Genomic DNA, 20,003 nt, shown 5'->3' with positions numbered 1-20,003 from the left:
TTTTCACAGCAACCAGAAAACAATCGCTACCGCGGCGATAAAACATCTCAGAAGTACATCGATTAAAAAATGTCTCATGTTACAGTAATAGGTACAGACAACGTGGAAGTCAGTAATACAGTAGGTGTCGTACATGGTACTTAGCACCGAATACAAATAAAGCGACTTAGCGGGTAATGTAATGTTCAATCTGTCCCTTTCGCCTCTGAAACTGAATAAGGTGGCGGGGAAGGCATGGTAGACAACGTGAGGGAGACGTGAGGCTGCTGGGATAGTACTACCGTACTCTCTGTAGCTTGTTGTTGGCGTATGTTGTTAGTTGTGGGCGCTGGTGTTACGGGCCTTGACGAATTCGGAGTGTTCGTTTGCGAGCGGTTATGAGCCAAGTGTGCACGCACGAGGTGGCCGGCAGCCAGTGCGCTAAGCAATGACAGTTCTCCTGCCATGACTGCTGCAGAAATAATGCGAGCAAGGCGCTCTGCATTGCGTCCAGGAACAGTCAGATGGGGCCCCCTAGTGCCAAGCATCTCGAGCACTGCTGCTTGGGGGGCCAGGATTGTGCCACCACCAACAGTGCCTACCTCGATCGAAGGCATAGTTACTGTGACGAGGAGGTCTTTTCCACCATTAGTACTGATAGCCGAGGTCAGCGGGAGATGGTTACAACACAACAACGGGTCCACATACGGTTCCATGAGTGTCATACAATTAGAACTCTCCACGTTTTGGGCGGGATCTTGTCCAGTTGCCAAAAAGATTGCGGTGAGGATGTTCGCAGCGTGAGCGTTAAAACCACCGATCGAGCCGGCCATAGCACTACCCACGAGATTCTTCTTCGTGTTTAAATTGCAAAGCGCCTCGACGGTCGTCTTCAAAACGCCCTTAACGACCTTTCCAGAAACGACAGCCTCGGCCACCACACTCTTTCCGCGCCCCTCTATCCAGTTGATGGCAGCAGGTTTCTTATCTGTGCAGTAGTTTCCAGATAACGCAAGAGTAGCCATCTCAGGGAATTGTTTCTGCATGGCCTCAAGAGCCTTCTCAGTTCCCTTAGAGATCATGTTCATGCCCATCGCGTCACCCGTAGCAGTGGCGAAGCGCACAAACAATGTGCGCCCAGCCATCGCTGTCTTGAGCCGCTGCAACTTAGCAAACCTGGAGGTGGATTCAAAGGCGTCACGAATGATGTTGAAGCCCTCCTCGGAATCTAGCCACGCCTTGGCCTCAGCAGCCGAAGTGATATTCGGGAAATCGATCGCTGGACCTCGTGTCATGGCATTTTGGGTGAGAACGGTCGTCACCCCCCCACCCGCATTGAGAGCCTTGCATCCGCGCGAAGTAGACGCCACCAGTGTACCCTCTGCGGTGGCCATGGGAATATGGACCTGTTCGCCATCGATCTTGAGAGGTCCTGCAACACCGAGAGGAATCGGAATGTAACCGATGACATTTTCGCAGCAAGCACCGAGCACGAGTGAGTAGTTGTAATTGGTATAAGGAACGTCCGACCGTTCCAATGTTTTGGTCGTACTCGCTCGAGCTGCGACACCCACATCAGTAACCACTTACTGATCAACGAGTCGACTTACAAATCAACGCCCTTCTGATAACCACGGCTCGTTCCAGGTCTCCCAGAACGCTTTCTAAGGCGTACGGCGCAATCTTGCCATTCTGTGCTAGTAGAATGACCTCTTCATTGTTGAGGGTCGCCAGCGCATGCTGCACCGGCTTCGGACCATTATCAAAAACATCAATGCATTCCTCCAACGAGCGCACAGCACGCATCTCGGTGGACTCCTCTCCTCTATCAGGGTTTGACTGAGCCCTCAGCCTCATATCTAGCAGGAACACCGGGAGAGAGCTTTCCGCGTCCGCGCGGACAGCTACTGGAGCGACGATGGGACTCAAATCAGGAGGAGAAAATGGGAGATCAGATGAGGTGTTTGTCTCCGTAGCATCAATGACATGCTCGGGCTCGTTGCCGACGAAGAGCCGGGGTGCCTGACTAGTGGTGGATTCCGGAGATTGGGGGGTGCTCTTGTCATCCAGCGTTTCCTCCCTAGTATCAGAAACAGCCAAAAACCTAACACTGGGAGAGTGAATTCCTCTGATAGCGCCCTCAGCAATGCTTTTCAGAAGATAACCGTTCAGTGCGAGGCTGCTAGCGAGAAGAAGAACGATCCACTTCGACAAAAAAGGGTCTCCCACAATCTTCGTCCAGGCAGTCATAAAATTATCTATCATCTCGCCGGTTCTCGATGAGGGGCGTGATGGGGGGATGACTAGGAAGTGCACGGGTGGGGCAATCTGAACGAGAATATCTCCGGAGCTGGAGTTGTCCTCGGCGAAGTGAAAGGTTTCCAAGCTCCTTAAGGCTTCGGTGACAGCCGCGAAGGTGATGTCAACTTTGCGGGCTTCTGCCGGATAAGGCGCGAGATTGGTGGAACCGTAGTGGTCAGTGAACGGTGTCAATGTAGTCGTGAAATTGAGGCAATGCAGGGTTAGGAACGTCGAGACCTGTATTGTTGCAACCAGTTAATGGACCAATTGGCAGGCACGAGGAAACTCACTAAGAGGAGTTTCAAGCGCGCCGCAGGATTCTGATTGGTATTTGACGATACACCTTTCTTGTGCTTCAGCATGGCACCCTTCACTCCAAGAAGGGCAATAGAGACTCTGTTCCAAAGACTGCCTCTCCGTTGTGGTTGCGTCGGGCGCACTAAGCAGCTCGCTCTACCCTCAGCTGTGAGATTATTGGAACTGCGAGACCTCGTAATGGTATTACGAGCAGTCTGGATTCGTCGGACCTAATAAGGGAAAACCATGTGAGTGGCGCCAAGGACAGCTAAGTGCAACAAGGGCCTATCCGAGGAGCACGAATCCAGGCCCCACGTGATGACGACTTACCTCGACCATAATAGTTAATATAGCAGGGTAGAACGACGCGAAGAGGACACAGTCCAGTGTTAATAGTAACGCAGCCAACGCACAGAACTCCTGCAGGCCGCCGACTCTGCTCCTGGCACCCAAGGCAAGCACCACGACTTCGAGGGCATATTCACAGAAGATGCTATTGCCGCATTCTTCCATGGCTTCCAGTACAATGTCTCCCGCCGGTTTCATTGCATTCCGCCCGAAGCTGTCCTTCGTCGCAGTGGTAAGATGGCGATGGTTAAAGACAGCGCTGGCGAGACGCAAGGGTTTTTCATATCCGACTGTGGAAACAAGAAATGGCATCGCTTCCGTCAGACTGACGGGGTCGAGAGGAATGTTGAGGTAGTGCGACAATGGCAAAGCAAGCAGAAAAGAGAGGAAGGCTGAAGAGACAACGGCTGTGCTGAGCCAGAAGTTGGATCCCAAGGCGCGCGAGCGCAAGAAGAGGCGGGTGAATGAAACAAACATGAGAATGTACCCAGACAGGATAAACAGAGCGTCAAGTAAGTTTGCTTTCTGTACTAGCACATTAAACATCCACCAGAAACTCATGTACAACATCTTACCTTAACCGACTCTGCGAAGCGAGACGCGAGAGCCCGTGCAGCGCACTTCACCCATTTACTCCCTTTGGTTCCACCCGTTTCAGCTGAGGGCTGACCTTCGACAAGATATTGGATCCCGTACCGATCCTTGTGGAAGGTCACCCGTGATTTCAGGGAATCGACAAACGGTTTCCGAGCACCGGTCACGAACGACAATGACAAGACCCATGACTCCGGTGTTTGCGGAGATAACTTAGCAAAACACTGGCGATCAGCACTTGAGCTGACAGCGGGGTAGCAAAGCGATGAATAATTCTGGCCTGTCCTGGTCAGGACGTTATTAGATATGTAGTGTGACAAGTTATCGAGCGAGAGTCCAATGCCCGCCCAGTTTAGCTTCGAGTGGGTAGTTGTCTTCGATGTGCATTAGAATCAGCGATAGGCGTAGCGTTCCACCAACTAGGAGAACTTGCCATGTCTATAGGTTGTGCTGAAGTGGAACGCGAAGAGAATATTAGCTGCTGGAGCTCAACCGATCGGGAACCTGGAGAGCCTAGGCGCTTCATGTACCATTCCTCCTCAACACCGACCCATTCCCTATCGTGGAGAATGACATGAGACGGGCGTGCGGAAGAGGGAAAAGTCGGAAGAGTGACAGCTGCATGTTTGATGTACGATAGAACATGGAAGTAGGCCAGTGTCCCGATGATCGAGCAGAACACGATCGTCTCTATAGGAGAGAACACTGTGCGGCGTGTCAGAGGCAACAGCCATACACGCATATTGAAAAGTTGCCCAACCAGCGGACAACTGTCATAGGTCTTATGAAGTGTTTCCCATTCGTCTTGCTGTAAAGGGTACCGGATGCATTTGGAGGGAATAGCGATGTATCACTCTTGCTGCACCGCGACCCCAGGCAGCGCGAGCACTGCCACCACTTGAATTTATCACCCACGTATGTATCAGTTCGGGCCACCGATGTCATCGAAACCGGCCCACTGTTAATCAGTTATTCTTCAAGCACACCTGACCGTCAGAGAGAAAAACACCAGAGGAACTCCTTTGCTCCTTTGTTTCACAGTTTGGGAATCCTCCGAAACATTGCCAGTACGATAGCTTGGTATTCTTTGAGTTTGGTTTTGTAGTTGTACAGCCTTACGGTATTATCATGCCAAACCATATCTTTCGATGGTTCGTGGAACGTGGCCGCAGGAACGTTCTGAGACTAGGATGCTGCCACACTGGTTGGTATGTACCGGCAACTTGAAAAGCCGTCGCATAAGCAGAAGACTAATACGTGTTGAGTAGAGGTCCACTCCCCCTCCGATGCTATCGTAACGCACGGAATTTTAGAAGAACACAACAGCGGAGTTACGGAGTACAGGGCAGTAAATGGAGACATTGGGCTTACACAGGAACAACGTTCACCCGGCCGCGACGTTCGCAACAAGAAAACTTGAAGTTACAGTCTTTTCAACGTTCCTGCTGTTCGACAGTCAGTCTTCAGCACTGCCCTGTGAAGCAAACACACAGAAGTAGCCGGTACCGGCACATAATGTCTCACTGGTTGCAGACAGGGTGGCCGGAGACCTACCGGGCAGACCACGCACTCACATTAGAATGTTACGAACATCCATCCTGGGTATGGCGCTATTTCACTGCCTGAAACCTACTAAATTCACCTGTTTTGGGATACCTAAAACCCACAGTATAAACAGTTCGAACTTTCTCAGTACTTACCGCGTATGTACGTATTCTGCGCCGTTCCGTGACTCAGTTTCAGCGCAGACGACCAAACATGTCAACTAGTCGCGGCCACACATCACGGTGGTTGGATTCGTCCGGAAACTCATCAGAACAGAGTTGGCGCATTCCTGAGGCGCAGAAGCACATCTGTGGTATTTATGACGTGCACTGTGTTGTTGTTTTCCCCTGTCTTGTTCCCCCCTTGGCATGCCGTCCCTTGCCAACTGGGTGGATTGCGAGGTCCTGCGTAAAGGAAAGTCATCGCGAAGGTGTGCTGTTGAGGTGTACCACCAACGATTTTCCAGAGAGTTTTATTTTACGAACAAGAAGACCAATTCAGAATTCTGCCATCCGTGATTTCGTCGCGGTGGACAAAGTTAGAAGGCGATAATTGCCAAACTTACCAGATTCCCTCCGAGTCCTCTCTGCACTTGGCAGTGAAATGCATACCCCTCAGCTAAATAGCACCAGTCTTTTGGTACGTGATGATAATGCATCTCCTTGTCGCGTAAACCATGTCTTTCCCGTGCGACATAACTTAATTATCGGGGGCCTGTCGTCAACGCATCAGAAAGGCAGTGGGATGGTTAGGTTGGCGTAGGAGGTTGGATGATTATCACAGTAATCAGTTTTCCCGGACACAGTTTGGGGCACGTATATGAGGCCTGAATGAAGCTGAAAGTTACGTTGAACTTGCACCCTAGGCAAAAAGAATACACAAGGATTCGAAAGAAAAACTGTTGACCAAACACATACAAATACATTCTGATGAAGGCGGACATGACAACTGGCGAAAGGCCCTCGACCCTCCAGGTTGAGTCTATATGATTTCCCCGGAAATCGACGGCCGATCAGCCGAGGCCCCCCGCATTTGGGCGGTTCGCTGACCGCAGCTGGTACTCGCAAATGGAGGCTTGAAGAGGGCTCTACGGCACCCGAAGGCCCTCAGGCCTTGCTCAGGCCGGAGGGTACGCAAACGATATAAGCTTCTTACTTACATAACGCGTGCAAGGGTGTCCAGAAGGCCCGAGGGCTTTTGGTATACATAGTTACACGACTTAGCACTGAGGATGTGGGGAACTTTTGTCGACAACGCCTTGCATGGCCTTTTCACGTTACAATCACTAATCACTAACACTCAGTTGAATTCTCCACGACGTAGCGCAAACCGAATATGGTACTTCAGTTGTTATATGGCTTCGTGGTGGTGGCAGTCATAGTTTTTATCTATGCCATCCTCAACGACCGGAAACTTGCCCAGTTGCCGCCGGAGGCGAAGGTCTTCTCACCTTTTAGGTTGACAGCTGAAGGTGTGCTGGATGCATTCAAGCAACACCGAGAGGAACCTGTTCATATTGACCATCTTCTGCCTCCGAAAACCGGTCGTCGGTACATTGTGGTCGGTGGGGTATGTGCCTATTATCCATCTCGATCTTGCAATGTGCCATTTCTCATCCTGATACTCAACAGGCGGGCTTTCTGGGAGGTTGGATTGTTCTTCAACTCCTGCAGCGGGGAGAAGATCCTAAGAGAATCCGAGTATTGGACATCCGACTACCCACACGGCCTGATTTGTGCACAGGCAGAGCTCAGCACGTCACCTTCCTCAGGGTGGATATTTCCGACGCAAAAGCTGTTTCAGATGCTTTTCGGGCACCATGGCCTGAGGACGGTATTGACAATGAGGAAATAACTGTCTTCCATTCTGCAGCCAACATCCGCTTCTTCGAGCGGCTTCCTGCGCTTTTCTCCCGCTCAACGGATATTAACCACGAGGGTACCAAGAATATTATCGCATCTTCAAAGGATATCGGTGCCAGTGTCCTAGTCTACACCTCCTCAGGAGCTACTGCGGTCAGGCGGACACGCTTTTGGCTGTGGCCATGGGAGACCCGTCCTCAGTTTTTTGTACAAGTCCTCAATGATGATGACAATCTTGTTCCAAAGCGGCACGAGCACTTTTTCTCCAACTACGCTGCTTCCAAGAGGTTGGGCGAACTAGCGGTTCGGGCGGCGGACAACTCACAGTCAGGACGATCTCGTACATTGAGAACTGGTTGCATCCGGCCTGGAAACGGGGTTTTCGGTCCTGGAGGTGACATTCTGTGCGGTGCATACCTCGTTCGGCAGCACAATCCCACATGGGTCGGAAATATCCTACAATCCTTCGTTTACGTGGAGAATTGCGCACTGGCACACCTATGCTATGAGCAACGACTGGTCGAACTGGAGAAAGGAGCAGCGAACCCAGATATTGGAGGTCAAGCATTTACAATCACGGATGCAGGGCCACCGCGTACTTTTGGGGACGTATATCTCGCAATCTCAACGCTGGACAGTGAATGCGACTTCCCAAACTATTCCTTCACTTTTATGCTTTCCCTTGCACATATCATCGAGGCACTTTATGTTTCGAAAGCCTTGCTTTCGATGTCAGGCTCTGTCTTCGCTCGTGCAATCGCTAGAATGATACCGCCGATCGGCGGTGATCTTGTCATCCTCCAACCGTCTATGTTTGCACTCATTGCCGTGCATCTAATTTTTGATGACACGAGAGCGCGACTTTCGCCTTCCGAAGGCGGGCTGGGTTATTATGGACCATACACAACTCTACAGGGTATATGTAAGACGGTGGAAGCTCATTTTAAGGCCGGTAAGGCTGGCGAAGAGAGATCGCTGGCGGGAGGCGTTGGTTTAAACTTCAAGTCTTGGAGAATGCCAAGGGGCGTACGCAAGTTGCAGAGGTCGGTCAAGGAACATCAGCAACCAAAAGCCCACCACCCGGCTCAATTGATAGGTGATGCCGAAGCTGCGAGTTTGGTGTTGACTGGTTGATTCTAGAGGGAGGTATGTGATCGTGTTGTGGTATGTAGTAGCATCTCCTGATCTAGAGGTTAATGAGTCCAGAGTTACCCGTTTGTTTTGTTGCGGCGTAAGAGGGTTCGGGCCAGGTGCAGGCGGAGCTTGCTAACCATACCAGCATTGGGGCCTGAATCACAATAATTTGTTAGTAATCCTCCAGATGCTCTTCTCGGATTAAGTACCCTGTTTCAAACCTTGTTAGAGAAGTCTGATGCGATCTGTTGTGAATGTGAGCAGAGGGTGACGATCAAGGGCAGTGTGATAGGGTTCTTGTGCCTGCAATGAATTAGGGTCGCATACGCAGACGGTCGTACCGTTTCTTTGTACGACCCACAATTCAGGAGCCCTCACTACCTATCTGCTCGCATGGCTCATCGACAGTTCAGTATTGTACGACGGTGGATGCTCGGGCCTCAGGACGGTTGACTCGATATCGGTGATCATGCGTGCGAGGAATTAGGGTATAAACGATACCCGAGTCGGTTATCCAACCAGGAACCAGATCCTCAGGAACCACAGGAAATTTCACCTAAACCAATCGCACGTCTGTACAAGATCAATGGATGTCTGCCTACTCTCGTATGTATGTTAACCACCACTATCAAGTCTCCTTATGTGGAAGGCCTAGCTCTTCGTCTGGAGGGTAATCGACAGTGACAGTCTGCCGTACGGTTATTTGAACGCCAAGTCTTTGGTCATCTGCTCGAGATCTTTGGTCCACCTTGCCTTTAGGAGGCTTGAATTGCAGCCGGGATGGCAACTCCACGTCTTGCTCCCTACGCAGGTGTCGTGTGAGGATATTGATGCTTTGTGAGCCTCCCTCGATTTCGGCAGCTACTTCTGAGAAGTGATTGTCACAAGTGGGGTCATTCATGGCCGCCGAGAGACGCTCACCCCTTAAATGAATTAGAATACGTTGGCTCATTATCCAGATCACAGCATATCCAAGTGAGGGCCTATGGATGGATTGGAAACAAGCTCCAGCTCCAGCTCTACATAGGGATGAGGATGACTTACGCTGTGGACTATGATGCCGATAACCAAATGAGCAAGGGGTGACAATGACCACAACTTGAGTCAAAACTTACCTGGGCAACTACATTGGTCCCCCGGTACAGGATGAGGTTTAAGACATTCACGGCTTGCGATTGTTTAGCCAAGTGCCGTATGATGGGAAGAGACGCTCACCCGTCAGGGCCACGAAAAATATCAAGCCATCATATAGCATACTACCATATTCCCATTAGCGTAAGTTTACAAGCCACTAGTCACAAAGGCTTACACTTGAATCAATTGATGGAAACTACTCCCAACAGTGCTAATCAGCTTCACCGTCCAAGGAAATAGGACGGACTTACCGACTGCTAGTGTGTTTTATATTGGTACAACTGTACCGTCGAAATACCCAACGTGACCAGATCATAACAGATGGCAACTAGATAGAAAAGCCAGCTTGCCGAACTCCCTGAACTGGTGCCCGAGATGCAGCTGTGATTGATTAATCAAATGGCGACGTATCAACGAGGGCGATGACTCACCTTCCCTGTAAAGTCGCATGTCGTATCAGTCCCTAATCAAGTATAAACAAACTTACGTTTACAACTTGGGCTGACAACTGATGATCAGTATCATTATGATAAAGTACATGGTAGCCAGTCTCACGGGTGCGGCGATACAAATTGAGAAACCATTCAAGCTAATGCGCAGGCCTTAGCCTCAATTCTAAACGCGTTTTCGGAATGACTCACCACAACAGCGATAATATAGTACACAACGAGGAAATTGCGAACGTTTTCGTTTCGCCTAGAGATATTGAAGGTCCTAGGGGATGATGAGAATCACCACGCGGAACAGAGCTTGCGTATGTATTCCGACCTGAACCCTACGATAGCTTGCGATACCATGGTTTGCAAAACTAGGAGAGTTGAGCAAGCAAGCATAGCACCTTGTCGATATCTCACCTTTAAAAATGGGTGATACATAGTAGTAATGACGACAAGACTCAAGTGTAAACGATGTCGAAAATGCTCCATAATTGCTGACAACCATTGAGACGATACTGACGTATCTGCTCACCAGATCGACATGAGGACACAAAGGAAAATGAGGGGAAGACCACTCACCGGATGAGTATAAATAAAATGCAAGCTTGGCTGTACGGCAGAAGTTGGTTAGTTCACGCAATGATTGGGATAAAGACATCACACTACCTCATCTGCAAGATATGAGGTTGACTGCGGTAAAAACGGTATTCATTGGGCAGCGTCAGGAAATAACTGGCGAACGGGTCGAAATCATGATTAACGCCTGGTAATCTGAGCACTCACTCATAGAAAGCAATGGACAAGGAGGCGACTCTGAAATAATACTCCATAGCAGTGCTCCCTCCGACAGCGGCGGCGTCCAGTTCGGTGACAGTGTGAAACAACATCCCAGTAGACGAACTCGGTATCAGGTATCCGCAGAGTTGCTGCCCCGGTTGAAACTTTACCAGTGTTTCAGGGAGGCAAAAAGAACGCGCAGGACTAAGCTTAGCACAGGCTGCTTCACTAGAGCCTGGGGTAGCCACCACGTATCGTTTAGAAAGGGCGAGTGGAACTGGCGAGAAGGGGAATCGACGGGAACGACTTTAGCATGTAGGTTGAGCAGAACGCTACACGCACTGGCAGGACCTGCGACAAATCAGGAGCCCCTGGAATCAGATTGTTGACCGTTAATATTGCCATATCCACTGCTCAGCCCCAGCCACCCGGAGAAACTTCAATAGTTAGTAATATTCACTGACACAGGTTCCGCTCCCCGTTTTCCCCATCCAAACTCGCTTCGATCTTTAAAAAATCATGTTCAGGGCAGTCTAGCGGCAAAGGGGGCATGCTGCTGTGCCTGTCAGTGAAACAGTCGAGTGAAGCTGATAGCCCTTTGCGATTGAGCGACCTGACCTCCGGGCGCTCACTCGAGGAAAAAAAATATCGCTTATCATTATTTTCGCAAACGGGTGTTTCCAGTTGACCCGGAAGAATGAGTCGCGTGACTCGTACATGGACTCAGGTGTTAAAGTCCAGCCAAGTTGACACGCCCCCCAATTTAACAGAGACCAACAGTACTAGTGACAGACCAACTCTGTTTAGCTTTTTGCCTCCGCCTGCCATTGACGTGGCAATATTTGGACACTCAGCATACCGACAGCAAAGGCCCGAAGACCCCTGACAGCTAAGTTCCTGGCAAATATGATCAGCCAGCTCATCCAATCCCTGACGAAACATGTGGCTTTCTCGGCGTGCACATTGGTGTGCTGGCATAACCGTCTAGATAGGTCAAACAAAATCATACAATCACAGTAAAAGCATAGAAACATAATATCCGGGAGCCTTTCCCATCATTCCAACTTCCGGATAGCCGTCTGTACTAGATCCCGCTACGTCCTGCTGCTTTCACAACGGAGTTGCTCGCCAGAATGGGGAGCTCCTTCCTTCTTTGCTCCTGTGAAGGGGCAGGTAAAAATCCCGCACTCACTAGCCACGCCAAGTAGAGACCCATCAACTCGTCCGACACCGTGGGCGCTGTTTCACAAGGGTGAGGAAGTAATAGTGCAGAGGTATTCGAATCGTCCAGTTCTGGCGCTTTTGTACTTGTCGGAAGGTCATCAAGGACGAAGTGAAGCAGGGGGAACAGTGCATTATCTTGAACTTCCAACACGTGCTTTTCGAGCTCGCGGCGCCATAGCAGGTACTCGCACTGCTGCGTGGCGAAACCGTATTCTGCCAGCGACGACAATATATTGTTGAATGTTGGCAAGGGTTTCGCAATGATATGAAGGACGGAGAGAGCGGCGTCAGGAAGAGGTGTAACCGCGGCCAGAGTGACGCAACGTGACACGTGGTCGACCGGCACCATGTTCACTGTATTGTTAATATCAGGAACAAGGCCAAGCTGGATACATCCCTTGACCAGACGCCACAAGAAGTCATCCGTATTCGTTACTAGATAGCAGCGTTAATAAGAAAATAAAAGCAGCTGCAACTGTAAACAACCTACCTGCTGTCTTGGAGTCACCTACGACATATCCCGGACGTATGATGTGCCCTCGCAAGCCTCTCTTCCCGGCTTCGAATAGCAGCTTCTCAGACACCCATTTGCTCTGTCCGTACCCAGTTTTGAGACCTGTCCTCGCCCCTTCTAAATTGTCGTCCTCTGGGATCCCTCCGGTTCCACCTTTATTTACAAGTGACTCCGACAGCCGGATGTAGTGTTCGGTGTCAATTGCTGACGTGGACGAGATGAAAACCAGCAGTTTTTGTTTTGTTGTCGAAGCCAGTTCCACCGCCGTCAACGTACTAAGCACATTTGGCGCCCGGAGCTTCTCGTAAGGGTATACCCAGTGCACCTAACCAGAACGACGAGCGCTACTTAGAGTAACGGATGACTATTCAGCATAAGAAACTTACCAATGCTCCGTTATGTAGCACGACATCCGCGCCAGCAGCGACACGAGACCACGTCTCACTATCCATGCCGAATTGGTCCTGCCCGAGGTCACCTATAACAACCTCCAACTTTCCAGAAGTCACCCATGTCTCGTTCCATACACCCCTGTCACTGGAGCTTTCTCTCAAGCGGTCGAGCGCCTTTTCCATCGATGCTCCGCGGACGAGACATAGGACCTTCTGAACTCTCTCTTCACGTTGGAGGAGATCGCGAAGGACGAATGCGCCCAGATATCCCGTAGCACCAGTAAGAAAAACGGTCAATGTACGTGTAGTAAAGTCAGGAGACAGGGGAAAATACGACGGCCGAAGGCGAGGCAAAAGGACTTCGAGGTCCTTCCCATACTCAACGGTGGCTGTCGGCAAAATTTTCGGTAGGCGCTGTCCACCTGACGTTTCAGGTGGCGTCGTTGGTTCCTGCCGAGCGATACCAAAGTCGGGTTCCCGTAATGCGTCGACAGCGCATGCCAGACCGCTAATGGTGGGCTGTGCGAATACGAGACCCAACGGCGCCTCAACTACGAACTGCTTCCTTATTTCAAAGATGAGGCGTGTTGCCAAGATCGAGTGACCACCCAAATCAAAGAAACTCTCATCCAGAGGAATAGAGTGTGGAGGGTTTGGGAGGATGTTCGACCAGATTGAGCATAGTTTCTGTTCAGTAGGACTCGCAGTGCGAACTTTGCCGCCTGCAGCTGACTTCCTTCCAGTAACGGATGCGTGTGCGTGAGCAGTATCTGGGAAGGGAAGTGCTGGTTTGTCTATTTTGCCATTGGGGTTGAGGGGCATACGATGCAGTGGTACGAATACTGAGAGCCGATTAGCAGATTCAAAAACCAGAGGTTATCAACCTACGTGATGGAATGCTATAAGACGGAAGTTTCTTCTTAAGGTGCTCCCTAATATCCCAGATAAGCCGCTTATACTTCGGAATACTCTTGACACCGTCTGGTTCCTCGGCATCGCTGATCTCACTCGTGAAGCCGTTCAATGAAGGGCCATCCACAGGCACGAAGTAGCTGACCAGAATCTTCTCTTCATCCTTGTCCCTGCGTACGAGTGTAACGTTCTCGCGGACCAACGGATGTTGGCTCATTAACGTATCGATTTCCCCAAGTTCGATTCGGAAGCCCCGAATCTTGACCTGGTCATCCGCCCGCCCAGTACATTCTACCCGGCCGTCCGGGAGGTAGCGCCCGAGATCACCTGAACGGTACATCCGGTCCCGAATGCCTTTCCAGTAACGTGATTCCGGTCCAGCAAGTCCTTGGATCGGATGGAGTACTGTGTCCCTCCACGATGTTGAGGACGCAAACCAGTTGGTGACAAATTTCTCCGCAGAGGCAACAGAGTCTAAGGTAACCCTCCGCCAATCCCCCAGACCGGACGTATATCTCACCGACCTCACCAACAGCGCATGGAACTGTTTTGTCTGTGCGGTTGACCTACAAGAAGCTGAACATCAATCATGCCTTCACCAGCAGGCAAGATGTCCTTTTGAGTAGCCAGGAAAGTAGGATCCGCGGATACAGCGGGTATCTCAAAGTAAGAAACTGCGCGCTGAGTCTCCGTAGTTCCATACATGTTGATGATATGAACGTTAGGAGCCAAAGATTGCAGGCGAAGGCAATCACGCTTCGTCAGCACGTCACCGACGAAAAATGCGTTGCTGAGTGATGGAATGTGGCGAGTTGCTTGGGCGGAAAGGAGCTGACCCATAGCGGGTGTGAGGTGGGTAACAGTAACCTTATTATCATCCATCCACTCTGCAAGCCGGCCAGGAGTACCAATGTCCTCAGCTGTGGGAACGTATAGTCTAGCGCCGAAGAAAAGTGGAGTGAAAACTACAGAAACATGTCAACATTGATACGCAGCATTGTGGACCGCACCCACTGTCTCGTTGTATTGGATCATGCGCAATGCCGCTCAGCATTGTGAACTTGGATTCTTCACTTAGCGAAAACCTCTCCCCCATCCAAGGGAAGAAGTGAGTAAGGCTGTAATGTCGCCCCCTTACGCCCTTCGGAATGCCAGTGCTGCCGCTAGTGAACGACAATGTCCCAACACTATCTGGTCCGATGATGACATTTGGATCTGTTTCAGCAAGATGGTAACGTGACTTGAACACGTCGACACCGTCGACAAGCCCACCAAGGACGTCGCCTGAAGGTGAGAACGCGAGCGCAGGGACTTCGACGCGAATTTTGAGGTTATCAGAAAGGAATTCTCTAACGGTAGGTCCAATTTTACCCGCGCCAGCCAGAACTACTAGGCCACGAGGTTGAGCGACTTCGAGGTAAATTACCTGCCGGGACGGTGGGTATGCCGGATCTACAGGACGAGACCCAATCCATCAAGGGCGCACGTTGGATTCGTAGTCATGCTCACCAATCACCGAGAAGGTTGCCCCAATTTTGAGAACTGCCATGACGGCAACAACAAGCTCGACACTACGATGCGCGTAGATCATGACAACTTCTTCCCTCTGAACGCCTCCTTGCAAAAGATGGTGTGCGAGAATATTAGATGCGTGCCTGATGTCGCCATAGGTATAAACGCGAGTTTCCTGAGGAACATCAACAGTAGTAACAGGAATACTCTGGACGACACAGGTTCTATCCGGGTAACGCTTGGCATTTTGGGAGAAGACGTCTGTGATGGCACCCTTCCAATCACACCAATGTACGTCTGCGGTAGGATTTGGAAGCCGCTCCCGCTGGCTGGGAGTCAAGAGAGGCACAGATCCGATCAAAGCATTTGGGTTTGCAGCGACCCTTTCTGAGCAGCACAGAGAGCTGGTCAACGATGAAAGAAATGCGAACGGGAGAGAAGAGGAGAGAGTTGTACAAAATGCGGAGGGATATGTGCGGAGCAAGCGAAGAGCGTGTTGTCGCTGGGGGTCGCGTTACAAAAATAGTAAGATCTGAGGTCAAGCTAGTCGACCTGATAAAATTTTCGCGCGGCCTATCCGTCTCGTCGAAGAAGCGAACGCGGAAGATTGGGTGAATTTGGTCGTCTTGATCCTTGAGCAGCTGCCTTCACAATGGTTTCATAGGGCAAAGCGTCTGCATCTGCCTCTTTCTCGACATGTTGGACACGACGAACGATTGTCCAGAAGGTGTCTGCAGGGTCGACAGCCAAACGCAAAATCAAAGGCGCACTGGCCCCGGCAGATGATGAACCGATAACGATGTCAGTGTCTCCAGTGTATCGGTGTAATAATACAGTGAAAGCCGCGAGAAGAAGGTAGAAAGCCGAAGGCGTGTTTTCTGAGCTGGGAGATTCCTCATCCTCATCACCGGCATCCTCTGTGTGTAGTGCGAGCTTCAGGAGAGCTAGTGATGTTGGTTCGGAGAGATTTGCAATGTGAACTGCCTCGATTACTTTGTTGGTCCCGATTGGCCTAGGATAATCGGTCGGCAAAGACATGGAAGGCAAATTTTGCAACCTCGCCAGCACTCTCGAGAGCGCATCTGCGGCCATTTTCGTGGACTGACAAGTTCGGATGGAGGAGGTAAACTATCGTATGACTCGTCGGACTTCTCGCGCCAAAACATCCGTTTACATTATGGTCCCCGATGAAAATTGTCTTCGAAATCTAATCTAATCAGCTACCCAAGATCTGCCGCAAGTCCGATAAGCCTCATCTGCTTCAAACTTCGTTGCCTTCGCTCTGACCATCAAAGTAAGTGTGCCGCACATATGTAAGCGTACACTTACCACTCACACATCACTCACGCTCACGCTACTGCTTCACGCTATCACATCTCCTATCGCGCCCTTGTCTGGGCATGCGGATCCCTCTTGCTGTGTTGCACTGTTTGGACCCTGGGGGTATATATATCGGTGCTACATGTATGCGCAGGGCATATCTTCTTTTCCCTCTTTCTCTCTCTCTCCATCATCTTGTATCAGAGCGTACGCTCAGTTGTTCAATCCCACACACCTGTCCACGTTGTGATTCGTCCTGAGTGTGCTCACCCCTACCGTGGTGAGTTCCAACATAGCTGGTAGCCGTATTCCAGCAACTTGTAGTCAGCTGCAGTCTTGTCATTTGAGCCAGAAGCATCGTCTGGCGCTCTTCGGTAAGTCACTGCACATATTGATGTGGATCATTTCAGCTTGTTCCGCAGAGAAGCCGCTTGGGATGGAAATGGGGATATGGGATGAAGCAACTGCTCATATCAACAAGGACGACCATTACAAGCAAGCACGATGATTGAAAACACGGCAGTTAGAACTTGACCACATCTACCCGTTGCCCCCCACTTCCAACTCGTAACAGCAACCATCCGCTGCAATCTCGCGAGATAACGTCTAAGCATTAACATTGATAGGTGTGCAACCAATGTTGACCCCGCCGTTCTGCAAAACCGTGTCTTTAATAACTTGGTTGGGACTTGGATGGAGGTAAGGACATACAAAGTAAACGTTCTTGCAGCATGCAGTCTGCGCCGAAGCCTGGCATCCAGAGCCAGTGCCGGCAACTGTGAGGGGTGAGCAGCTCACACCGACGAGACCCTGGACAGCAGCATCGGCAACTGTCCAGCCGCACTTCTGAACTAATGAGGCGCATTGGTCCGCCTGTCGTCGTCAATTTCAGAAATTTCGACAGCAACGGAAAATCAACAAGCCCACCTGCTGGAGGCTTTGGCAACACTGGATAGCTCCAGTATTGCACTGGTCACGAGCCTCGAGATGTGCATTGGCAGCGACGAGCAGAGCAAGGGGAAGAACGGCAAAGATGCGAGAGAACATACTGTCTATGATGAGGATTTTTAGTGCTAATTGAAAACGAAGATAGGTGGGTTGTCGACCTGCTGAGGTCTTCAGTATCTGGCGCTCTCCCTTTATACCCCTCATGTCGCCTAAACGTTTTGCGGTACGCGAGCGCTGTACCTGATTTACCACATAGACCAAGTTCTAGACGGACCGCGGACGTTCCCTTTGGACAAGGCGGCCCAAGTGTCAGGAGTCGAAGGGCTGAGACCCGGCAGCGTTGACAGGTTAGCATACTGACCTTCTCCGATGTGTTGACGATTCACGCTTCATAGGCCATCCACAAGTCCTCGCATGGAGTCGCTGTAAGGAGTAGACCCGTCAATCAGGCCGCTCAACGTTGGCTCAACGAACGTTAACGTGTAGTGACACGGTAGGGATCAGCTATTGTATCAGCCATTCTGGGCGACTAGCCACCAGGTAAGTGCCACTGGTTCGCTTACAACGCCTGATTTTACACCAAATGAACAAAGGAGACATCTCATGTGTCCGAAGAACATGAGGCAGAAGGCTGCACTTCGCTGGAGCTCGTACATGAGCACCGAGACGGAGAAAGCAATACTCAGCGCCGCGATGCCAGGCTATCTGTTTGCTCGTCAGCGGTTCACCAATCATTACATGCCGCAATCGCGGCGTCCTGCCTGCAAATGTGTGCATCTAAGCCTGGAAGGTGGTCATGGTCATGGAAGCTTTCCATAATAAGATCAGGTAAACCACAAATTGAGTGAGTTCGGACACGAAACCTAATCAATCACACTGTATTTCACAGGTGTAAGGATTGCCATGATACAACGTATGGCGCCGGCGTATGTAGGCAAAGTCAGTTAGGCTGCGCTTACCAGAATAGGTCCCAAGTTTCCTTCTCCGTTACCTTTACTTGCGACAAAGCATTCGTTTGATGTCTGATCGACGGTGGTGCAAAGCAAGTAGCACTTTGTTAAATACAGCAAAACGTGGGTGTGACTTTCGGAACGTACAGTGCATTCGATGCTAATATTATTAATGTTTTGCGATATGAACGGCATGGTATCATGACGGTCACAGTTACCCCGGTGCAATCTATGAGTGTGCGCGTCGTCTAGAATGTAGCGATGTATCCGCCCAGATATCTCGGGCTGCCCTCTATCGTTATGAAAACCGCTGGCTCAAGCCGTCGTACACCACGAAGACAATTGCGCTTGATGGAATAGCTCTGGCGACTGTCATTCCACAACCAGCGTACAGTCCCCGTACGCCCCGTGTTCTGTACATCGCTTTCGCTGTCTGCCAGAATGATCCTGGGCGATTCAAAAGCTTTTCAGAAGGAGTGAATGTATCAGGTGGTCGCAAATCGTCGGCAGTCTGGATAACTGATTTGACGGTATCCGCGGGGTAGAGGGATAATCTGTAAATGGCACCTGCCAGCGCCCCTGAGAGAGCGGATTCCCAGGGGAGAAGCTCGACGTTATCGCGAGGGATTTCAGTGAAAGAGCTCCGTGGTCCAGAAAGGGAAGATGCTTGTGTGCGACGGGCCAGCAAAAGCGACGCAAAAAACTCCTTCGACACAAACCATGCACCGGTTCCCCCTGTCTCCCGGATTATGGTTGCTACATGTCCAACCCAGAGACCCCTGACTCCTGAAACACGGACAGTATTAGATACTATACCAAATGGTCCTGGGAGCTCTCGAAAAAGCCGGGAGGCCGTGTGACGATGTTGACGTGGGACCGTGGAGTTGACTGAAGCGGCATGAATGAAGGTGGGAGGATGTGTTTTGAAGTCGGGGATTCTGGGCGGAGCTGCGAGCATTTGTACCTGCATCTTACACTTGACAAGCTCGATGGGAGTTCTGTGGAGCCATTAATAATCATTGATACGCCACAAGATAAGGAAATCTATAGCAAACGGACATAATAAAGCTGGTCAGGAATCCGGAACTGGCCGCGGCAAGTCCCAGTTCTGGAGGGATAGCTGGCGAAGGGCATCGGATGAACGCCGGAGGAGAATTGACTGCATTTGACTGTAGGTAAGAAAGAGGCCTGCTGTCTCTGCCATTGCGCCGAAAATGGGGACAGGTAGACCCTGGAACGTTTTCAGATCACCAGACAGAATTGGAAGATGAGGTCATCCATCATCGTCTAGCTCTAAAAATTAGCAGTGCGCTACTTACGCGATATAGGCCCCTCATGCCTTCGTTTCGCCACGTCTGGACCAGACAGTCCAGAGGTCCACCGAAGCGAGTAGCGGTATCAAGTACTTGCGACTGTAGGCGCACTTTTGCCAAGTCCAGCGGATATTCAAATACCTCTGCAACCATACCTGCTACCTACGGATTTCATATGCGCAAGTTAAAAGCGATGCCGAGGAAGAGAGAATTGGAGCTGCTCACGCTGCCAAATGCGATGTCTTTTACCGCACGGACTGTGGCCGGGCTGCGATTCCCATTGGTGCCATCAAGCTTCGGAACGTCAAGATGGGTTCCTTCTGAAAAGGACCCATGATCAGGTTCCATAGACACTCAACAGCTAGAATGAGTATCGAGGACACATCTAATACATTTTAGCGAAACCGCCGCTGTGGCCAGAATATTACACACCCCAAAGGCACGTACTGGGTGCACGTGATTTATCCCAGAGGGGATCAGCAACTGCTATTAACTCCACGCTCGCTATTG

General features: G+C 50.6%; 6 protein-coding genes across 6 annotated transcripts; 1 reads left to right on the top strand and 5 right to left on the bottom strand.

Moving 5' to 3' along the window:
* On the bottom strand, positions 1 to 4,345 carry F5J12DRAFT_357686 (hydroxymethylglutaryl-coenzyme A reductase-domain-containing protein). The gene is made up of 7 exons (XM_051739034.1): positions 3,953 to 4,345; positions 3,501 to 3,893; positions 2,908 to 3,450; positions 2,571 to 2,807; positions 1,590 to 2,517; positions 688 to 1,540; positions 1 to 633 (listed from the first exon to the last, which is right to left on the bottom strand). The coding sequence occupies exons 1-7, from the start codon at positions 4,259 to 4,261 to the stop codon at positions 186 to 188; spliced, it is 3,711 nt and encodes a 1,236-aa protein (XP_051596610.1). The 5' UTR covers positions 4,262 to 4,345; the 3' UTR covers positions 1 to 185.
* A 2,054-nt stretch (positions 4,346 to 6,399) lies between these two features.
* On the top strand, positions 6,400 to 8,304 carry F5J12DRAFT_772729 (3-beta hydroxysteroid dehydrogenase/isomerase family-domain-containing protein; the record flags this gene model as incomplete). The annotated part of the gene is made up of 3 exons (XM_051742271.1): positions 6,400 to 6,633; positions 6,696 to 8,072; positions 8,133 to 8,304. The coding sequence occupies 2 exons, from the start codon at positions 6,400 to 6,402 to the stop codon at positions 8,058 to 8,060; spliced, it is 1,599 nt and encodes a 532-aa protein (XP_051596609.1). The 3' UTR covers positions 8,061 to 8,072; positions 8,133 to 8,304.
* Positions 8,305 to 8,509: 205 nt separating this feature from the next.
* F5J12DRAFT_853962 (uncharacterized protein) lies at positions 8,510 to 10,924 on the bottom strand. The gene is made up of 12 exons (XM_051746621.1): positions 10,415 to 10,924; positions 10,298 to 10,363; positions 10,211 to 10,240; positions 10,049 to 10,155; positions 9,963 to 10,002; positions 9,816 to 9,908; positions 9,474 to 9,575; positions 9,370 to 9,405; positions 9,276 to 9,316; positions 9,172 to 9,228; positions 8,982 to 9,065; positions 8,510 to 8,927 (listed from the first exon to the last, which is right to left on the bottom strand). Exons 1-12 carry the CDS (start codon positions 10,516 to 10,518, stop codon positions 8,689 to 8,691), a joined length of 999 nt encoding a protein of 332 aa, XP_051596608.1. The 5' UTR covers positions 10,519 to 10,924; the 3' UTR covers positions 8,510 to 8,688.
* Positions 10,925 to 11,336: 412 nt separating this feature from the next.
* On the bottom strand, positions 11,337 to 16,109 carry F5J12DRAFT_853955 (uncharacterized protein). Its single transcript, XM_051746620.1, is given in 10 exon segments — positions 11,337 to 12,067; positions 12,123 to 12,471; positions 12,533 to 13,380; positions 13,427 to 13,935; positions 13,955 to 13,994; positions 14,017 to 14,415; positions 14,465 to 14,902; positions 14,960 to 15,345; positions 15,419 to 15,594; positions 15,614 to 16,109. 10 exon segments carry the CDS (start codon positions 16,052 to 16,054, stop codon positions 11,493 to 11,495), a joined length of 4,161 nt encoding a protein of 1,386 aa, XP_051596607.1. The 5' UTR covers positions 16,055 to 16,109; the 3' UTR covers positions 11,337 to 11,492.
* A 779-nt stretch (positions 16,110 to 16,888) lies between these two features.
* On the bottom strand, positions 16,889 to 17,329 carry F5J12DRAFT_725788 (hydrophobin-3 precursor; the record flags this gene model as incomplete). Its single annotated transcript, XM_051741666.1, has 3 exons — positions 16,889 to 16,936; positions 16,994 to 17,155; positions 17,210 to 17,329. 3 exons carry the CDS (start codon positions 17,327 to 17,329, stop codon positions 16,889 to 16,891), a joined length of 330 nt encoding a protein of 109 aa, XP_051596606.1.
* Positions 17,330 to 18,478: 1,149 nt separating this feature from the next.
* Positions 18,479 to 19,841, bottom strand: F5J12DRAFT_907076 (mitochondrial carrier domain-containing protein; the record flags this gene model as incomplete). The annotated part of the gene is made up of 5 exons (XM_051748872.1): positions 18,479 to 19,178; positions 19,240 to 19,300; positions 19,324 to 19,411; positions 19,500 to 19,655; positions 19,719 to 19,841. The coding sequence occupies 5 exons, from the start codon at positions 19,839 to 19,841 to the stop codon at positions 18,479 to 18,481; spliced, it is 1,128 nt and encodes a 375-aa protein (XP_051596605.1).
* Between the last annotated feature and the right edge of the window lie 162 nt (positions 19,842 to 20,003).

The sequence above is a fragment of the Pisolithus orientalis genome (genome assembly GCF_024613125.1).
Source record: "Pisolithus orientalis strain OTSU chromosome Unknown F5J12scaffold_37, whole genome shotgun sequence".
Taxonomy (NCBI): Eukaryota; Fungi; Basidiomycota; class Agaricomycetes; order Boletales; family Pisolithaceae; genus Pisolithus; species Pisolithus orientalis.
Note: the sequence above shows the minus strand (reverse complement) of the source record. Positions and strands in the feature narration are given on the sequence as shown.